The sequence below is a fragment of the Sprattus sprattus genome (genome assembly GCF_963457725.1).
Source record: "Sprattus sprattus genome assembly, chromosome: 18".
Lineage (NCBI taxonomy): Eukaryota > Metazoa > Chordata > Actinopteri > Clupeiformes > Clupeidae > Sprattus > Sprattus sprattus.
In genome coordinates, this window is record NC_137916.1 from 22,116,089 (window position 1) to 22,133,378 (window position 17,290).

Sequence of the window (17,290 nt, forward strand, 5' to 3'; positions counted from 1 at the left end):
GTGGATCACTGACTTCCTGTCAGACAGGAAGCAGCGAGTGAGGCTGGGGAAGCTTGTCTCGGAGCCTCAGACCATCAGCACTGGAGCCCCACAAGGCTTTGTGCTCTCTCCTATACTTTTCTCCCTCTACACCAACAACTGCACCTCCAGCCACCCCTCTGTCAAACTCATACAATTTGCAGATGACACCACCCTCATTGGATTAATCTCAAATGGGGATGAGGCTGCCTGAACCACCTGGAGCTGAACGCTTTAAAAACTGTAGAGATGGTAGCAGATTTCAGGAGGAGCCCAGCCCCAACCATCCCCCTCATCATGTGTGATTCCCCAGTTAACATGTTGGAGTCTTTCAGATTCCTGGGAACAGTCATGGCACAAGACCTAAGGTGGGCGGAGAACATCACCTCCAAAATCAAAATAAAGAGATTCAACATGCCGAAGAAAGTGATGGTGGAATTCTACACAGCCATCATTGAATCCATCCTCACCTCTTCAATAACCATCTGGTTCGCTGCCTCTACTGCAAAGGATAAAAGCTGACTGCAGCGGATCATTCGGTCAGCCGAGAAGGTCATCGGCTGCGACCTGCTGTCTCTTCTAGACCTGTTTCACTTAAGGACCAGCAAGAGAGCAGGGAAGATCAATGCTGATCCTTCACATCCCGGTCACCACCTATTTCTGAGTCTCCCATCCGGCAGAAGATTCCGGGCTATTAAGACCAAAACCTCTCGCCACCTGAACAGTTTTTTCCCCACGGCAGTTGGGCTCACAAACAAGCCCCCTGCATCACACTGACTCTGAGTTTACGTACTCAAATTAACTGTAACTTGCCCTCCATGTGCCCAAATTATTTATTATTATTTATTATTATCTTAAAAAACATTTGTCCTTTGTTCTTGTTTATGCTTTTTTGTTGTTATGTTATGTGCTATGTGTTATGCACCAACCACACCAAGTCAATTTCCTGTATGTGTGAATGTACTTGGCCATTAAAAGAATTCTGATTCTGATTCTGATTGGAACAGAAGAACACACCAGAAAAGGCCTGTTTAGTTAGCAGGATTTGATGGCCGCATTCCTACACTTATAAAATGCAATTCAATGTGGAAGTAATCCAAGTATTTAGACTACGTTACTCAGATTAGTTAATGTAACGGAATACGTTACAGATTACATTTTTTGGACATGTATTCTGTATTCTGTAACGAAATAAGTTTTGAAAGTATCCTTCCCAACACTGCTCATGGCTCAGACGGAGGGCAGGGATCAATTGATATGCGAAACCCTTCTAATAGGCCAAGCTTCAGCTACCTGGTGTCGCTGAGACAAAGGACAGAAATCAATTGATATGGCCAAGTATGTGAAACCTACCAATATCTTACACTACTTACAGACAAGAACATAGCTCAAAAATGGTTAAAAACATTACGGAGTGTTGCCTTCAAGACATCCATGCATTCAGCATGGACCCAGCATCTCTCACAGAGTTATAGGCTTTAACCGGAAGGGGAGCATATGGGTAGATACAAGATAATAAAACAAAGGATAGAAGCAGAATGACAATAAACTAGTTACAAGTGCTTTGTCAACATCGTAAAGCAGTGTGTTTAGTTTAGTAGATATATGGAGGAGCCAAGCTGCAGGCTTCTCCATCACCACAACAGTTTACACTAAAAGTAGGGGCCTTCCTGACAATGCGCTCTGCATTCCACAATGACAAGGTCCAGTTGACACGTGACTTCAACAATTAGAGAGGAGGAAGGCCGCTGGGGCACCTTCCAAAAGGATTGGCCGTCACTAGTTTTACGAGATGATGAGTTATCTCCTATAATGGTTTACATCCGTGAAATTCCTTACAACCAGCCTACTCATCTACGTAAGCGCCATGAGTGTCGCGGACTTGGCACTGTTGACGTCCATTTTCGGGACGCCCGTATTTCCTAAGAACTCCTTTGCTTATCTCACTTCCTTTCTGCTCAACAGTGAGTCATTTTCAGTTCATCTCAACCCCTTCCTATTTTGCCCCCTCTGTGTATATAAGTCCTGCAAAAACTTCTCTGATGTACTGTAGACTTGTCTGACTTACACAGAACTGAGGCTGTTTAGCGTAGTTTTCCGTCGTGAGCATCTATACAAGTGACTGAGTGCCCATCTCATTTGTATATGTATTTTATCTGTACTATATCTTCAGTGTCGTCTTCCATGTCTCTGTCTCCTTCACCTCTCCGTCTCTTCCTCCCCATCCTCCTACCATCGCTGTCTCTCTGCTTCTATGTGCCAAGTTCAAGTGTTCTTTCATCCTTCAACGATCAGGTCAGACAACGGCATCTCTATACAGGTAAGGCTCACAAAATCTCTCCTTTTTTCCCCTCCTTCTTCTAGGTTTTATGTTCGGTGCTTTTAGTTTTTAAAGAGGACTTGTGTTCTGTTGTCTGTTGTGCACATATCACTTAGATGTGCAGAGTGCAATTGCGGAGAGTGACAGAAACTTTAAGGCATTTGAGCTGCAGGACATACCAGTGATTATGCATACTATAGGACATGCTATACTTATTATTCTTTTTTGTAAGTGCAATTTCAAACTGTGTTTTGTAACCTACAATTATATATTGCCCATGTTAAAAGGCTATCCATAGAGTCAAACTTTTTTTGTTTGTTTGTTTTTGCACTGAGATCTGCATTTGAAGTCAGGACTGATCTCTAAGAATGACCTTATGCCTGTGTCTTCTTTATCTTCAGAGACTAAAAGACAGGCTCAGTTCCTGGAGATGAAGCCTGATGGTTCCATAGCTGGCTCCCCCACAATGTCTCAATACAGTAAGTCAACAGAGCCTCTAACAAGGTCTTTGCTGCACATTGAGACTCAAAAGCATGCCTGACTGTGCACGCTTGGACGCACGCTCGATTTTTTTATGGTTGAACTCTTGCAAGCCATTGGAAGGCAAGGCAAGGAAGGCTGTTTTGCATGATTTTACAACGGTTTTACAATAAGGAAGAATTTGTATTTACAGGATTGTTTTAAAACTATATCCATTGAACTTCATAAGGTGTAAGATTCTAAAAAACATTGGTCATGATTTATTTCAAATAGCCTAAGGAACAACATGTCTAAAAATTCATAACTCCATAATTGAATGTATCTTGTATACACAATGTATACACTATATACACTTTATATAATACTTTCAAACTAAGTATAAAGCCACCAAAGGCTACTTGAAAAAAAGCTTGATCTAGTCATTAGCTGGGGTTGAGGGCCCATAGGCTGGGGAAAGGGAACATGTACCGGGTGGCACTGAACATGTTACATATTACATGTTACTGTTGCCTCTCTTCCAGCTGCTCTGGAGCTGCGGTCCATCAAAGCAGGACACACTGTCATAAAGGGCCTGTCTTCATCGCTGTTCCTCTGCGTTGACCAGAAAGGACACTTCAGGGGAGAGGTGATTTTAAGATCACTTGTATTTTACTTGGATTTTAAGTATTATACCTATACACTTCATTGTAATGTTTACGCATTATTTTGAGGGCCCGGATATATCTTTATATGCAGTATTTTAAAATATATACTGAAAAGGGCAGAAACAAGGGAACGTTAGCCTATATAAAGTGAACAGTAATATTGGAGAACACTGTATATCATGCCATCAGAAATACATCAGTCCAAAAGCATTTTGATTTTCTGTCAACAAAAACCACTTACTGCACAATACTATGACATGTTCATGCTTTACGACTGTTCATCTCATCAAATTCACATATCATTGTACTTTTCACAGCATACCTTTATAGCCTCAAACTGCAACCTACAAGAGGTGCTGACGGCAGATGGATATTCCATCTTCTTGTCGCCTCACAGTGGGCTACCTCTGTCCCTCAAACGGAGAAGCGGACAGATATTTTCCAAGTTCCTGCCGCTGACAAGCGACCTGTTAAGTGAGGAGCAAAAATATCTGGAGCAGCAAGAGCCCTTGAGAAGAGTCCAACATGGCACAAATTTCAACTCTGATGATCTCTTGGGGATGTCACAGTCCCATTCCCACACCGTCTTCAGCCCGAGTCTGGACATGAAAAGATAGGAATTCACCATACGCATAGACTTTTGGGACATGGTGACGCATCGTTTTTGAGATATGTCTGGATGTTTTATGGCCTACGAATGTGAATGGCATGGGTGACTGATTTGGCTGAAAACACTGTGTGCTAACATCATTTTTGTTTTATTGTGTCTTTTGTATATTGTATCTGCATTATATGTTATTTAATAAATATCTTATTTATTGAAATCTGTTGAAATATGTCTGTTAATAGTGTGTTGAATTACTTTTTCATAAAGGTGCTATTTCTCCAGTTATTTTGCACAGCAATACCAATGTTGTGTCTTTGTGCCAGCAGGCTATGTTCATTGAAATATTTATCAAATTAACTTTAACATTAACTGTAAAGATGAATTTCCAGTCCAGGCATGAAGTGTAGCTCAACACAAATGAAGAGGGTCTGGTGAGGGCACCTGGGTAATATCTTAAATGTTTGAATAGCATTGCTTAATCTAGGGATGCTGACCAGATTGTTTATTAAACATGTTGTTTAAACAGCGAATAAGAAAGAATGTTTATGGCAGTAACAGAAAATGTGGTGCAGATGCTAGCAAATGTTACTCAACTATACCTAAGGTTTTTGAAAAAACGAAAAAATCCAGTCACTGTCTGATTTGTAGGCTATTAAGGTGGATGACCTTAATGTGGGAGTGAGTGTCATCATATTGTACGTGGTGGATTGGCATTTTTGGAAGTTCCAGTTTTAAAAAGAAAATCCCTATGAGACAAGAAATGGGGTTTTGGAAACACTCGAAAAATAACACCCATGGTAAGTAAATAACTGCCTGAGAGACCCCACATTTAATTATGTGTCGAATATGTATGTCATCTCTGTATAAGCTGTAGACCCAGTATATCTCTAAAATAACCCTCTGCTACCAGAAAAAAATATCAGACTACAAAGCAAGTCACTTATCTCATCATCTGTTTGCCTTTGCGAAAACTAATTCATTTTTCCATATGGATTTTTTCCTTTGGAACCAGGAAGTGTTCAAATGTTAAAACTAAAAAATACAAACTTTGGTCGACTTCCATACTCTATTGGCTGGCCACGTCTGATGTTCGGAAGGGGCCACCAGCTATTATATTACTATGCTCGAGTGGCAGTTGGTAAAACGTCATTCAGCAACCACTTCTTGCTCAGAAGCAACCTCTCTTTTTCGCCTGGAAGTCTCTAGAAATCTGGCACCTTATTGAACTAAATAAAAAGAGTGAACGTGCCGTTCTCAGACACAAGAATGAATGCGTTCACTGTATCGTTCATCAGGCAGTAATACAGTACATTCAGTTCACGTTCACCAAAATTATGAACGAGTTCATGAACTTTCGTTCAATGAACACGTTCAGGTACAACACTGGCCATAGCGAACACCTTGCTGCAACGCTATACAAAGTTTTGTGTGATGCTAGGAATGGCACCATGGCTTCTCCCTCTCCGGCACCATCCTCATGGACTCCAGCGTCCACTGTGTTCACCTGCTCAAGAAGAGTCTTCACCATTGGCTAGCTTGACCAAACAGGACCCCATGATGGCAGAGTTTTACATGCTTGATGGTCAGTCCCAGGAAACCATAGTGAGCACCAGTACGGACTGGGCTGAGCAGATTAATAAAACTGCTTGGTGACTCCGACTGCCTGTGCAATGAATCTTTGACACAGAGTTGGAATCATTGCACAGAATGGACAACGTCCGTTTCTTCCATCCATTGGGGCACCTATGCCCAAAGCTCCAAGCAACCTAAGCACTGACACTACAGGCGACGATGGAGGTTCCCTGGTTATCAGCAGAGGGCTGCACGAAGTGTATAACCCCACTGCCGAAACATTGGGCATTCCATGGCCCAGCACTCGGCCTGAGAAGACCAGCTCCTAGTACGAAGGCAATCGCTTTCCTCAGGTGAAAAGTACAGAGAGACAACTACTCCGCTTGTTCCCCGAGTGTCTGGAGGAAGCTACCTCCACCTGTCTGAAGCATTTTACGTCAAAGAGCTCGATCCAGGCGGGAGCTATGTTGGTCTGTACAGCCATGGAGACAACAGGCTGACCAGGCTGCCGCAGATGGTGGCACACCACCTCCACCCAAGCCAGACGACCTTCATAGCAACATCTGCTCCAAGCTTTCCATAGGAGGCTGAGAAATCCCAGTCCTCCATGACTTACAAGGCATACAGGTCTTTTGCTCTCTGAGTACAAACACTGAAAGCCTGTCCATGCCGATGGCATCAAGTTGAGCTCCAGGACAAGATGGCTGTCATCCCGGACTGCAAGCCATGGGACGAGATGTGCATGGTGACTGACCTATGCCTCTGCTTACACCACTGTGCTGCCTCGGGGAGGGCAATGAGCATCATGGTCACGCAGGAGAGAGCATGCTGCCTCAATTTATCCAGGCTATCACATCCCGAGAAAAATCCACCTCCTGGATGTTGAAGTGGATCCAAAGGGCTTGATCGCCACTGCACTGGTTGCTGTCCCCCTAAGCAGGTTGCATATGAGGGAGTTTCAGGGCTGGGTGGCAAAACTCGGCCTGGACCTACAGTTTCACTGTATGCTGTTTCAATAGACTGCGATGACCCTGCATCAGTGGCACGTGTCAGTGGCACGATATGCACTAAGAAAGTGATCCGCGAAGTGGAAACTTTACCCAGAAGTGGCGAAACAGGTGAGGGTTAAATGTAATGTCTGACTCCCCCAGAATGCTGTGATGACCATTTTGTAGTATGAGAACGCTTATATACTTTGTATGATGATAAGAGGTGTGTGTTTGAGGACTTGTGCACCGCCATTGAGGAAGTCCTCTTTCATTGTTCTGTGGGGATTGTGCTGTCATTTCTACAAACTCATTTTGATAAGGAGAAAGCCTCCTCCACATTTAAAGCTATATCCAAGCTGTGTGTCCAGTGGGATTTAACGGCAAGACAGTTGGACAGAAGCCCCTGGTCAGTGGTTTCGTGTGCAGAGCACGCCACTTACGTCCTGTGTCAAAATTATTATCTTGTGGAATTTGATTTGCCACTGGTGTTGGAAGCTTTATTGGGACCACCATTCGAGCCGACTGCTTATGGCACTGGTTTCTGGAAATGTCACCCAGTGAAAAAAGGAAGTTCTTGTATCTTGTTCTTTATTATGTAAAAAATAATGTTTGGTTGACACAGTGTAGGCATTATAAATATAAAAAAGGCATTAGAGTGGCAGCATGTGGCTGAAGCTGCAAATGCTGCTTTCTCTGCTGCTGTCCCCTCAGAGATAAAAAAAAAGAAGTGGTTTGAGTAGGCGCAATAGTTATTGATCCCTCGCTTGAAAAGAAAGTTAACCATACGCATTCAAGTTGTGTTAAACATTGTGACAACTGTGACACTTGATATTGTTTTTAGCCGCTGCGTGTTCCAGCGGGATCAGTGGTCCTGCAGCAGAGAAGGAGCTGAGTGCGCACAGCCCCGGGTGTCTCCACTGCTTCCCCGTATATATCACAGCCCTCCAGCAGCCGTGTGCTCACAGATGCAGTCCTGCAGATGCAAATAGACACCATCACCGCCATTAACAAGGTCGCCATAAACAAGTTAAGGGAATTAATAAACGTTTTGTGTGACATAAGCTGTACATTGAAAGACTTATTTAGACTTCAATAAATAGTGTTGTTTGTTTCCATACCCTGTGTTCTTACAAGCGAAGCATCACGTTCACACGCTGGTGCACTGCAGCTGCGTTAGGGGATAGGGGTCGGGGTCGGGGGGCCTCAGGATCGGGGTCGGGGTCGGGGCCAATACAACCAACAGCGTCAGGGGGTAAAGGCACATTCCTTAGCTGTGCTACATAATGTGGCAGACCTTTTCAGGCTTGTTTAAAAGGTTGCCGCCTGAGGAAGACAGCGCCCTCTGCCCTTCAGTAGCCCTATAGTGCGCTCCACAACATGCTTGCCAATGGCACACACCGTAGTTTCTCTCCTCTGCACTTTGTGGGTTGGAGAAAGGGGTGAGCAGACACTGCTTGAGGGGAAATCCACTGTGACCTGCAAGGTTAGTGAATAGGTTAGGCACTAGAGTAGAGAAAAATTGCAATTGATTAAGAATTTCTACATTACTCATCCGTACCTAGAAGCCAGCCATCACGCATAGCTCTGGCCTCAAGTCTGCACCCAACACTGCTGTCTCTACAGATGAATGAGACATGGGTCGACCCCTGAGCCACTACATTAGTGCATACCATGTCAGCATCACATGTGATTTGAACATTAATGAAGTGATACTGCTTTAGATCAATTCCGTTTGAAAAGTGCCAGTTGCCAGAAGTTGCCAGATATCCAAGGGTGGGACAAGCACAGTTTAATTTCTGAGGGTAGTTTCTATAAAACTGGGCCCACTACAGTACAGAGATCCAAGAGTACAGCTCTTGGTAATAGGAACCAGGTCATAAGCTACTCATAATTGGCCTGTAAATCTTGCTGGTCTCTGAATTCTTCCATTCGCCAAATCTTCCAACAGTGCCAAAGCAGCCATTGTACGTCATTACGCATTGTAGTTGCCTGCCTATTTATACTCATCCATGAATATGATGACAATATATGAAACTGCACTCGTATCTGCCTGAATAAGGCTCTGAAATCGACATCAGTTTAAATGTAATAGGTGAGTTACCAAATTAATGCTTGAAAGAGAACTTTAGGATATGACCATAACCCCAGTTCTCTGATTGCATGAGCGAGATATCTCACCAGGCCATCCTTCTTGTGTAGAGCGAGGAGAAGTTGCTAACCCTGAATGGTGTTCTGCCAGACATTGGGGAATGGCCCCTCCCAGACGACAGACGTGCCCAGCCAATCATGTCAAAGGTGAGAAAGAACTCCAATGAATATGTCCTTGTGGTGATAACCATTACAGGCATGGACGACGGAACTCTAGTTTTGAACATCAAACGTGTAAAAAAAAAAAAATGTATCCATCGTTAGACACATATTAGCATTTTGTTCATATACAGTAGTAGCACTTCATCCTGGACTAATACAATTATTGGACAGGCTTCCAAGGTAATCTATTGGCTAGTCAGTAGGCAACGTGCTGATTGGCTAGTCAGTAAATAACATGCTGATTGGCTAGTTAGCTCAGGAGTAAAAACAGTGACAAAATTTAAACTTGAGTGGTGTAAGCTTGTAACTTCATTGTACAAAGGTTGGATATTTGTGTGTCCGTCGGTTTTTCACGTATGCACAAAATATAAAATTATTGCACATCATCTCAAAATCTTTCGCTTTAATTTGATCTCATAGAATGAATCCTTGGTATTAACAAACACACCTGAACGAGTGCTCAAACGTAGGGGTCACTCCACAGAATGCACATCGAAACCCTTATAAGAACATGGGCAATATTTAAAATCTCAACTCCTGTGTGTTGTATTCCCTCGATATAGGCCTAGTCTGTATAGTGAAAAGAGGCTAGGACGAAAGATTTTGCAAGAAAACAAAAGGAGACCAAAATAAGCAGAATATTGTGAGAGAACAACAACAACATATTCTTACATTTTGACACGAAAATTAGGGCACATTAAGCACAACCCCTCTGACTATATCTGACTCTATACTAAAGCACTTCCTGACCATTTTGTCTTTTAACCATACTAAAAACGTAGGTAATTGTGCAAATGGTTGATAAAGCAGGATATCTCAGAGCCTGGTTTACAATGTTTGCCCATCTTGAGCTATCTCAGAGTCTGTTTTTAAAATGTGCAGGGTTTTCCCTTTTCTTGGACAAGCATTTACTTGTTGAAGTTGTCTCATAGCATAAACTAGCAAGGCCAAGTTTAGCCTTGAAACAGAATAGGTTAACCCAGCAAAGGACAGCTAAGTCCATTTGCCAGCTAATGCTGGTGCCCTATTTTATTAGCAGGGTTAACAAATGTCACACATTCCATTGTAACCCAAGCTTTTAGCAGACTACTACGATGTCTTTTCACACAATTACATACATCAAACAATTTTTTTGCAGAAGCTAGAGGTCTGAATAAATAGTTTATACATTGGGTAAGGTGATAGATGTAGTCTTTATTAAATACATTTAAATAATCTAAGAACACACAGGCTTGTTTACGTCCACACAACTTTCACATTGACAGCCCACACAGTACTGTACACACTCACTCATTCACACACACACACAAACACACACACACCCAGACAAACACACACTTGCACAAGCTCACTCAGCCACATAATACAAATCTCCAGTCTGTGCAATTGCTCACATTCTAGTACATGAGCAGAATTTTCCAGAATCACACAAGTAAAATACACTTACACTTACACAGTACATTATGATCCTCATTGGCTGGCTGTATAACACATTGTAATGTAATATCTGTGTAAGTATCATTCACCAGTAGGGGATTATGCGCTTAAGACTTATGGTTTAGTTACCATTGCCCCTTTGATGATGACAGTTGTTATGACAACAAACCAGTGTCTACAGATAAGGTTCATATACAACTCCAGATTGACCTCTGCCACATGCCAGTGAGACAGCTATAAAAAGTCAGTTAACACCATTGGAGAAACTGTTCCCTCATATTTGAGACCATGTCTTTTAAGATAATATTTGTATTTACATGTTTATTTGTGTATTTATTTGTTTTTTATAACACTGCAGCGATGACATTTCCAATAGCAAATCTTGTAAACACTACAATTCAAAATAACTCAGAGTTCTATTCTCTATTTTTTCCTCAAATTCAGATAACATCTAAAGTACAAATGGTAGACAAATATAAATATTTTATGTTGTAACTTTTGTGTTTGAGTTTTAATATGTGATGACGAGCTATAGAGCCTGTTAAGTGTTTTAACAGTAATATGGAACATTTTGAAACATATTTTTCCATAGCCACCCCTGTTTGATGTGCGTACCATGACAAGTCTCAGTCAGTCATAGTGTAAGTAGCATACATCAGAGTCCATCCTTTGCTTCTCTTCTGCTTTCTTTTTTCATATCTGAGACAGAACATACAAGTCTGTGTCCGCCCAAAGTGACTGCTTTTCAATCTCTATCTCCTTCCTCCTATCGCTTTGTCATCCCTCATACCTGTGTAACCAGTGGCTCCCGCAGGTACACGTTGCCTCCCCTGAGGTCTTCACCCTGCCCCGCGCAAAGTCCCGCCAGTAGTGTGCCGTTAAGAGGGCCGCAGATGCCCCTGCCACCGCTGCCACCTCCGCCCCCTTGCAGGGGCGTGTAGTCACCCTCTCCTTCCATACCTTCCCTGTCCTCGTACTCCTCCTCTCCTTCAGCGTCCTCATCCTCCCAGAGCGAGGTCTTGACGTGGGTGAACTCGGAGCTATCCACGCACTCCGTCTCGCGGTGGTAGAAGTAGCTGAAGTTAGAGACAATGACGGGCACGGGCAGAGAGATGGTAAGCACTCCGGCGATGGCACACATGGAGCCCACCAGCTTGCCACCCACCGTAATCGGGTACATGTCGCCGTAGCCCACCGTCGTCATGGAGACCACGGCCCACCAGAAGGCTTCGGGGATGCTGGTGAATGACGTGTCAGGGTAGTCCACCTCGGCAAAGTAGACCGCGCTGGAGAAGAGGATGACACCGATGAAGAGGAAGAAGATCAGCAGTGCCAGCTCGCGCAGGCTGGCCTTCAGCGTCTGACCGAGGATCTGCAGGCCCTTGGAGTGGCGGGAGAGCTTGAAGATCCGGAAGACCCTCACCAGACGGATGACACGGATGATGGCGAGTGACACGGAGGGTGGGGGGCCCCCCTTGCTGGCCAGCTCAGTGCCCAACGTGACGAAGTAGGGAATGATGGCGAAGAAGTCGATGACGTTCATCACGTCCTTCAAGAAGCTCGTCTTGTTAGGCGAGCACATGAAGCGCATGCCGAGCTCAAAGGAGAACCAGCAGATGCACAGTGTCTCCACCACGAAGAAGGGGTCGTCGAAGGGCGTTGTGTCTGGAGGCACCAAAATGGTGACATTGGGGATGTGAGGGTGAGGTACCGATTTGAATTGCTGGAGAAAGAGAAGAAAAAATGAAAGAGAGGAGGAAGAGAAGGGGACTAAGTGAGGACAGGAGATTTCTTTTTTTTTTACGTCATAACACCTATTCATATAACACAATTCGTCTTAAAGCCTGAGGTAGTGAATGACTTGACTAATTGGTGAGTTTACAATTTTTAGAAGGAAAGAAATAGGTGCAATTACTGAAAAGCTGAAACAGAACAGAGAAAGTAAAGAGTGTGGAAAGGTTCTGGAAGAATGAAAGTGAAAGTGAAAATAAAAGAGTGGACTGAGTAAAAAGACTGAAAGACTACTATCACTGAGCATGTGCTGTAAACACATCACTCATCACTGTATAGTATATCTAGCTTTCCATCTCTCTCTTGCTCTTTCTTTTTTGGCACTCCCTCTCCTTCTATCTATATCTGTCTGTCTGTCTGTCTGTCTGTCTGTCTTTGCCTTGCTAACTTATCTCTTCACTGCATTTTGATATGAACGTGCTCTATTTTTACACTCTTGGAAGAAAAACACCACAGGCTTGGCGTATGTTTGTGGAACAGCACGTGCCTTCGAGCTACTGGAATTTAACACTTCACTTATACCGTAAGCCAGGGTTGAGCACCTCTCAGCAGTGGAGACTTAAAGTAAATCTGGCAATGATGCAAAGTAAGGGAGAAAAAATGGAAAACTGCACTCTGCTTGTTTTTTTCTTCATCTTTTTGTGAAAGTATTCATTTTCGCTCTCCCACAAATGATGCTCGGATAAGAAGGTTTTTGCTGGTTCTCAAAAAAAGCTCTAGTGTGAAAGCTTTCAACAGCAGCAGGTGACAGAAGCTTTTTCCTAAAGGATTTTATCACCCACTTTTAGGTCAGGCGGCTCTGTCGCGTTGGTGAGGTTCACAAACTGACCTGCAGCTCTAGGGGCAATTCGTACTCTTTGTCACCCCATAAAAGCTGGCTCTGTTCAATAACAAGCCATGTGTAGGTCAGCATGTGTAGGTTGACTCGATGTTGGTGTGTGGGTTTTTGTATAATTCATGAAATTTCTCACCTCTGTTTTTTTTGTACACATAGACATAGACAAATATGTCAAGTGGGTGAATTTGTGTAAGGATACAGTCTGTAGTGTGTGTAAATATGACCTTGTGTATATTTTCACTTTACATAAGTGTATATTCTGTGTGAATAGCCACCGTCTTTGTACTGGAACATGTCATGTGAGGCCTATGTTCTTTGGTGTCATGCGTTTGTACTCACAAATATTACATACACCTTGTCAGACTGAATGCTGAGAGGTTAATATCATTTTGTGCGAGTCATCAAATAGGTGCTCTCAAAGACTCTTTCCATGCCTCTTTCAGCCCATGAGTCAGTGGGTTTATTAATACAGGCTGCCGTTTATGTGTTGATGTGCTACTAGGGTTGTCCTTCCTCTATATATAGTCTGCCTTAGATCTCCAAGGTGTAACTTAAGATCGTGCCCCTGCTTCATACCTCATGCCTATCCCCGCTCTCTCTCTCTCTCTCTCTCTCTCCCCCTCTGAGACACACACCCAGTCAGTCATACTCCCATATCATCTCCCTCCGTCCCAACTGCTGCTCTCTCCAAGCAAGCCACTGGTATTAGCAGTGCAGTTGGGCCGAGATTAAGAAACAGATTTAACATAGCAGAAAACTACCCGCCTCCCTGTCATGCGCCCCTCTCTCTCCCTCCTCAGTTCCACGTGCTCACACCACACCCTACCCTCTCTGACTATCATCTCCTTGTCCTCTCGCTTTTTCCAACTGTTTCTCTTACTTCATTCTGGCTCCATTTTTCCCCAGTGTTTTTCTTTCCTTGCCGCCAAGCATTCCACCTTCTCACCCTCCTCTCCTTTCCCAGCCATTCCTTCCCTCAATCTACGCGTATCGAATTTAACGACATGGCTAAAATAATCTCGCATCAACCATGCTGTCTCTCACTTTCCTTCTAACCTTCTCCATCTGTGTCTCTTTCTGTCGTTATTCCCTTCTCTCTCTCCAGGTTCCCAGCAGAACACGCACTTTGACCCTAGGCCTGCCCCCCTAACCTCTCTGTTTGTCTGTCCTCACCATGTGACGCGACCTGATTGGCCCCCTCTGGCCCACAGTTAGGGTGGAGAGGTATGTACATGTGTCTATGAGAGTTACTGTGTGTGTCTGTGTGTGTGTGTACTGTATGTGTGTGTGTGGTGTGTATCCATGTGTTGTGTGTGTGTATGTTTGTGTCTTTGTGTGCGTTCAGTATGGCCCCTTAATGGTGTTTGTTCGTTCACATAGTGTTAATGTCTCACATCTGGCATTGACATAAACCAACTGTCACCAGCTGGTGGTCACTCCATAAGTGATTCTCACTGCTGCCTCAGGAAACGTATTCACCTAACCTTTTTCACTCTTAGGCACCTTTCCCCAGTCATTGTCCACCTCCTTCATCATTCAGTTCCAGTCTGATTCCTGTGACGTCTTACTCACCTGGCCTAACCTATATCCTCATGATTGCTCTTTTACCCCTGGGTGAACTATACACCCTTTAAGCTCGATTCTCAGCACCTTTACAAAACTTCATTTGTGTTTCTCTCTTCCTCTGTCGTCCATGCATTCCCCCCCCCCCCCCCCCCCCCCGGGGCCTCACCTCTCGAGCCTCCTTCTCCGCCCTGAAGTCGGGCAGTGTCTCCAAGCAGAAGATGAGGATGGACAGCACGATAACCATGACGCTGATGATGGCGATGATGCGTGCGCTGCCGGACGACTCCGGGTGCTCAAACAGCATCCACAGCTTTCGTTGAAGCTCATTTTCAGGCAGTGGGTTTGGCACCTCCTTGGGGAAGCCCTCGTCCTCCTTGAAGCGTGCCACGATGTCCTCGCCCAGCTCGTAGAAGCGCAGCTCCTCCATGAAGACATCCAGTGGCACGTTGGCAGGCCTGCGTAGGCGCCCGCCCGACTGGTAGAAATAGAGGATGGCGTCGAAGCAGACGCGGCTGCGGTCCAGGAAGAGTTCGTTGCGCAGCGGGTCGAAGTAGCGAAGGCGTCGGCGTGGGTCGCCCAGCAGCGAGTCGGGGAATTGCGCCAGAGTGCGCAGCTGCGTCTCATAGCGCATGCCCGACACGTTGATCGCCAGGCGCTCCGTCAGCGCACAGCCGCCACGCCACGAGCCTGAGCGTTTGCTATCACGCTTACCCTCCTTCTCTGAGAGACCCAGTTGCTCCTCCTCGCCCTTCTCTGCCTTGTTGCGTTGCTCCTTGCTTTGCTTGTCGCTCTCCTCCATGCTGATGAATAGCTTTTTGCCGTCCTCTGCCCCTTCTTCCTCAGCATCTTGGTTGTGATTGTCCATTGTCCAAGTAGTGACTCGCTATGCTGGTCTCAGTCTGAAAGAGTTTGGAAGAGTGAGGGTGAGTTCTAAGGACTGAGAAATGTCAAAGTCAAAAGTCAAAAGCACTTAAGTAGAGACTTTAATCTCTGTCCAAGTCTGTCAAATAAAAGTGTAAAGTGTATTAAATGCCGTTTAGATTAGTGGATATATCACTATCAAAGCCAAGGTCAACGGCAGTAGCAATAAACCATTGAAACACAGTGTCTCTGATCATAAACAAAATGTACAGTACTGAGACAAAAATATAGAACAATGAGTTAGCACAAGTGATTATACTTGAATCATATTGTTACATAATATCTGAATCTAAAATGTCGTAACTTCAGCATGCTTGAATGAAAATGGTTACTTTACAGAGAAATGTTAAAATTTTAAATAATCTCAAATGCAGTCCCCTTAACCTCTTCTGTAAGGACTAATGACAGGCTATAACTCAAAACTGCTGACTCCATATTACACTGGTTACAAATTATAATGTACAAATAATTAACTTATTTATATCCACTATTATATCATCATAAAAAATATATATTTAAAGTAACAATCACCCCTACAATCTACCATGCCAAGTTAAACTAGTCATGCGAGTTAATAATATTAGTAGTAATAATATTAGAGCAAGCTTACACCAGCACAGGAGCGTAAGAGTAGTAAAGAGGCAAGTGCATGTGTGTGAGTGTGTGTGTGTGCCTGCGTGTTTGCCTGCGTGTGTATGTGAGTGTGTGTATGTGCATGTGTGTGGGCCCGCGTGGGATCTTGCTTGCGTATGTGTGTGTGTGTGTGTGTGTGTGTGTGTGTGTGAGAGAGAGAGTATGTCTGGTTGGCTGTGTGTGTATGTCTGTGTGTGTGTATGTGTGACTGCGACTGGCTCTGTGAGTGTGTATGTTACAGGTTATTTTCTCCAACTCACCCTTGGCAGATTCAGACTGATCACAGCCGGGCCAGTTGCTATGTCTTGATTCCCTCCACAACACCATGTGGCATCTGGATTCTCCTTACGCTGTCTGTGGTTGGAGTTAGTCAATCTGTCACTCTGCGTGTCACTTTCTCTGTCTTTCCTTTAGTGCCCATGAGGGGGCCTTCTGCTCCTCCTCCACCTCCTTCTCTCTCTCTCTCTCCAACCCTTTCTCACTATCTCTCTCTTTTTCTCCCTCTCTTTCTCATGCGCTCTCTCTTTCTCTCTTCCTCTCCTACTCTCTCTTGAGAATACTGGGGTGTGTTGATCTTACAACTTGGGGCTCTCTCTCCCCACCTGTGGTGCAGCTAGGATAGTTAAACTTGTTTGTGGGTCACTATCTTCAATCTCTCATCTCTCCTCACTCTCACTCTCACGCTCACACAGTCCTCTGGGGAATGCTGTCATGTCGAAATTCAATACTGACCCCTTCAGCACCCCCCCAAACCTACTCACAACCCCCCCACTCAGATGTCACTGCCTCTGCTCACAAGACCAACAGACATGCATACACACACTTACACCCACACACACATTGTTTAAATAATATATAGATTTGTGTTGTTTGTTTTTCAATGTTTCATTAAACTTTGGCAGGCGTACATCTTGAAGGTGTGAAACACATGGAAAAAATGAATTTGTTTTAAAATGAATTTAATATTATTACTTTACCATTGTTTTAAATATAAATTAAACAAAGGACATTTTCAGAAGGCTGTTTTTGCTAGATACATATTTTATATAAAAAAAATCAACAAAACTCTTGAGAGTAGGCTCAATTTTTATCTTTTTTATATGGTATTTGGTTAGTCTGATGGTAATCTGTTTCATTTGGAGTTTATGTCTGTTTATTTTCATG

At 44.0% G+C, this 17,290-nt stretch overlaps 2 protein-coding genes across 3 annotated transcripts; one reads left to right on the forward strand and one right to left on the reverse strand.

Annotated features, from left to right (window-relative positions):
• Nucleotides 1–2,202: 2,202 nt before the first annotated feature.
• Nucleotides 2,203–4,079, forward strand: fgf21 (fibroblast growth factor 21; the record flags this gene model as incomplete). Its single annotated transcript, XM_080856117.1, has 4 exons — nt 2,203–2,338; nt 2,740–2,817; nt 3,340–3,443; nt 3,780–4,079. 4 exons carry the CDS (start codon nt 2,203–2,205, stop codon nt 4,077–4,079), a joined length of 618 nt encoding a protein of 205 aa, XP_080712243.1.
• A 5,881-nt stretch (nt 4,080–9,960) lies between these two features.
• kcna7 (potassium voltage-gated channel, shaker-related subfamily, member 7) lies at nt 9,961–16,758 on the reverse strand. 2 transcript variants are annotated; one of them, XM_080856902.1, is made up of 3 exons: nt 16,104–16,339; nt 14,739–15,471; nt 9,961–12,100 (listed from the first exon to the last, which is right to left on the reverse strand). In XM_080856902.1, the coding sequence occupies exons 2-3, from the start codon at nt 15,435–15,437 to the stop codon at nt 11,162–11,164; spliced, it is 1,638 nt and encodes a 545-aa protein (XP_080713028.1). In that variant the 5' UTR covers nt 15,438–15,471; nt 16,104–16,339; the 3' UTR covers nt 9,961–11,161. The 2 variants fall into 2 exon arrangements, with proteins under 2 accessions (XP_080713028.1, XP_080713027.1); XM_080856901.1 differs by lacking the exon at nt 16,104–16,339 and adding an exon at nt 16,387–16,758 and having other exon boundaries at nt 9,992–12,100.
• Nucleotides 16,759–17,290: the final 532 nt, after the last annotated feature.

Bases quoted from the DNA above. Each gene is read 5' to 3' on its own strand.
- kcna7 (XM_080856902.1), bottom strand. From the start codon at position 15,437: ATGGACAATCACAACCAAGATGCTGAGGAAGAAGGGGCAGAGGACGGC. The intron at 12,101-14,738 runs GTGAGGCCCCGG...CTCTTTCTCCAG, and splicing joins CGGAGAAGGAGGCTCGAGAG to CAATTCAAATCGGTACCTCA.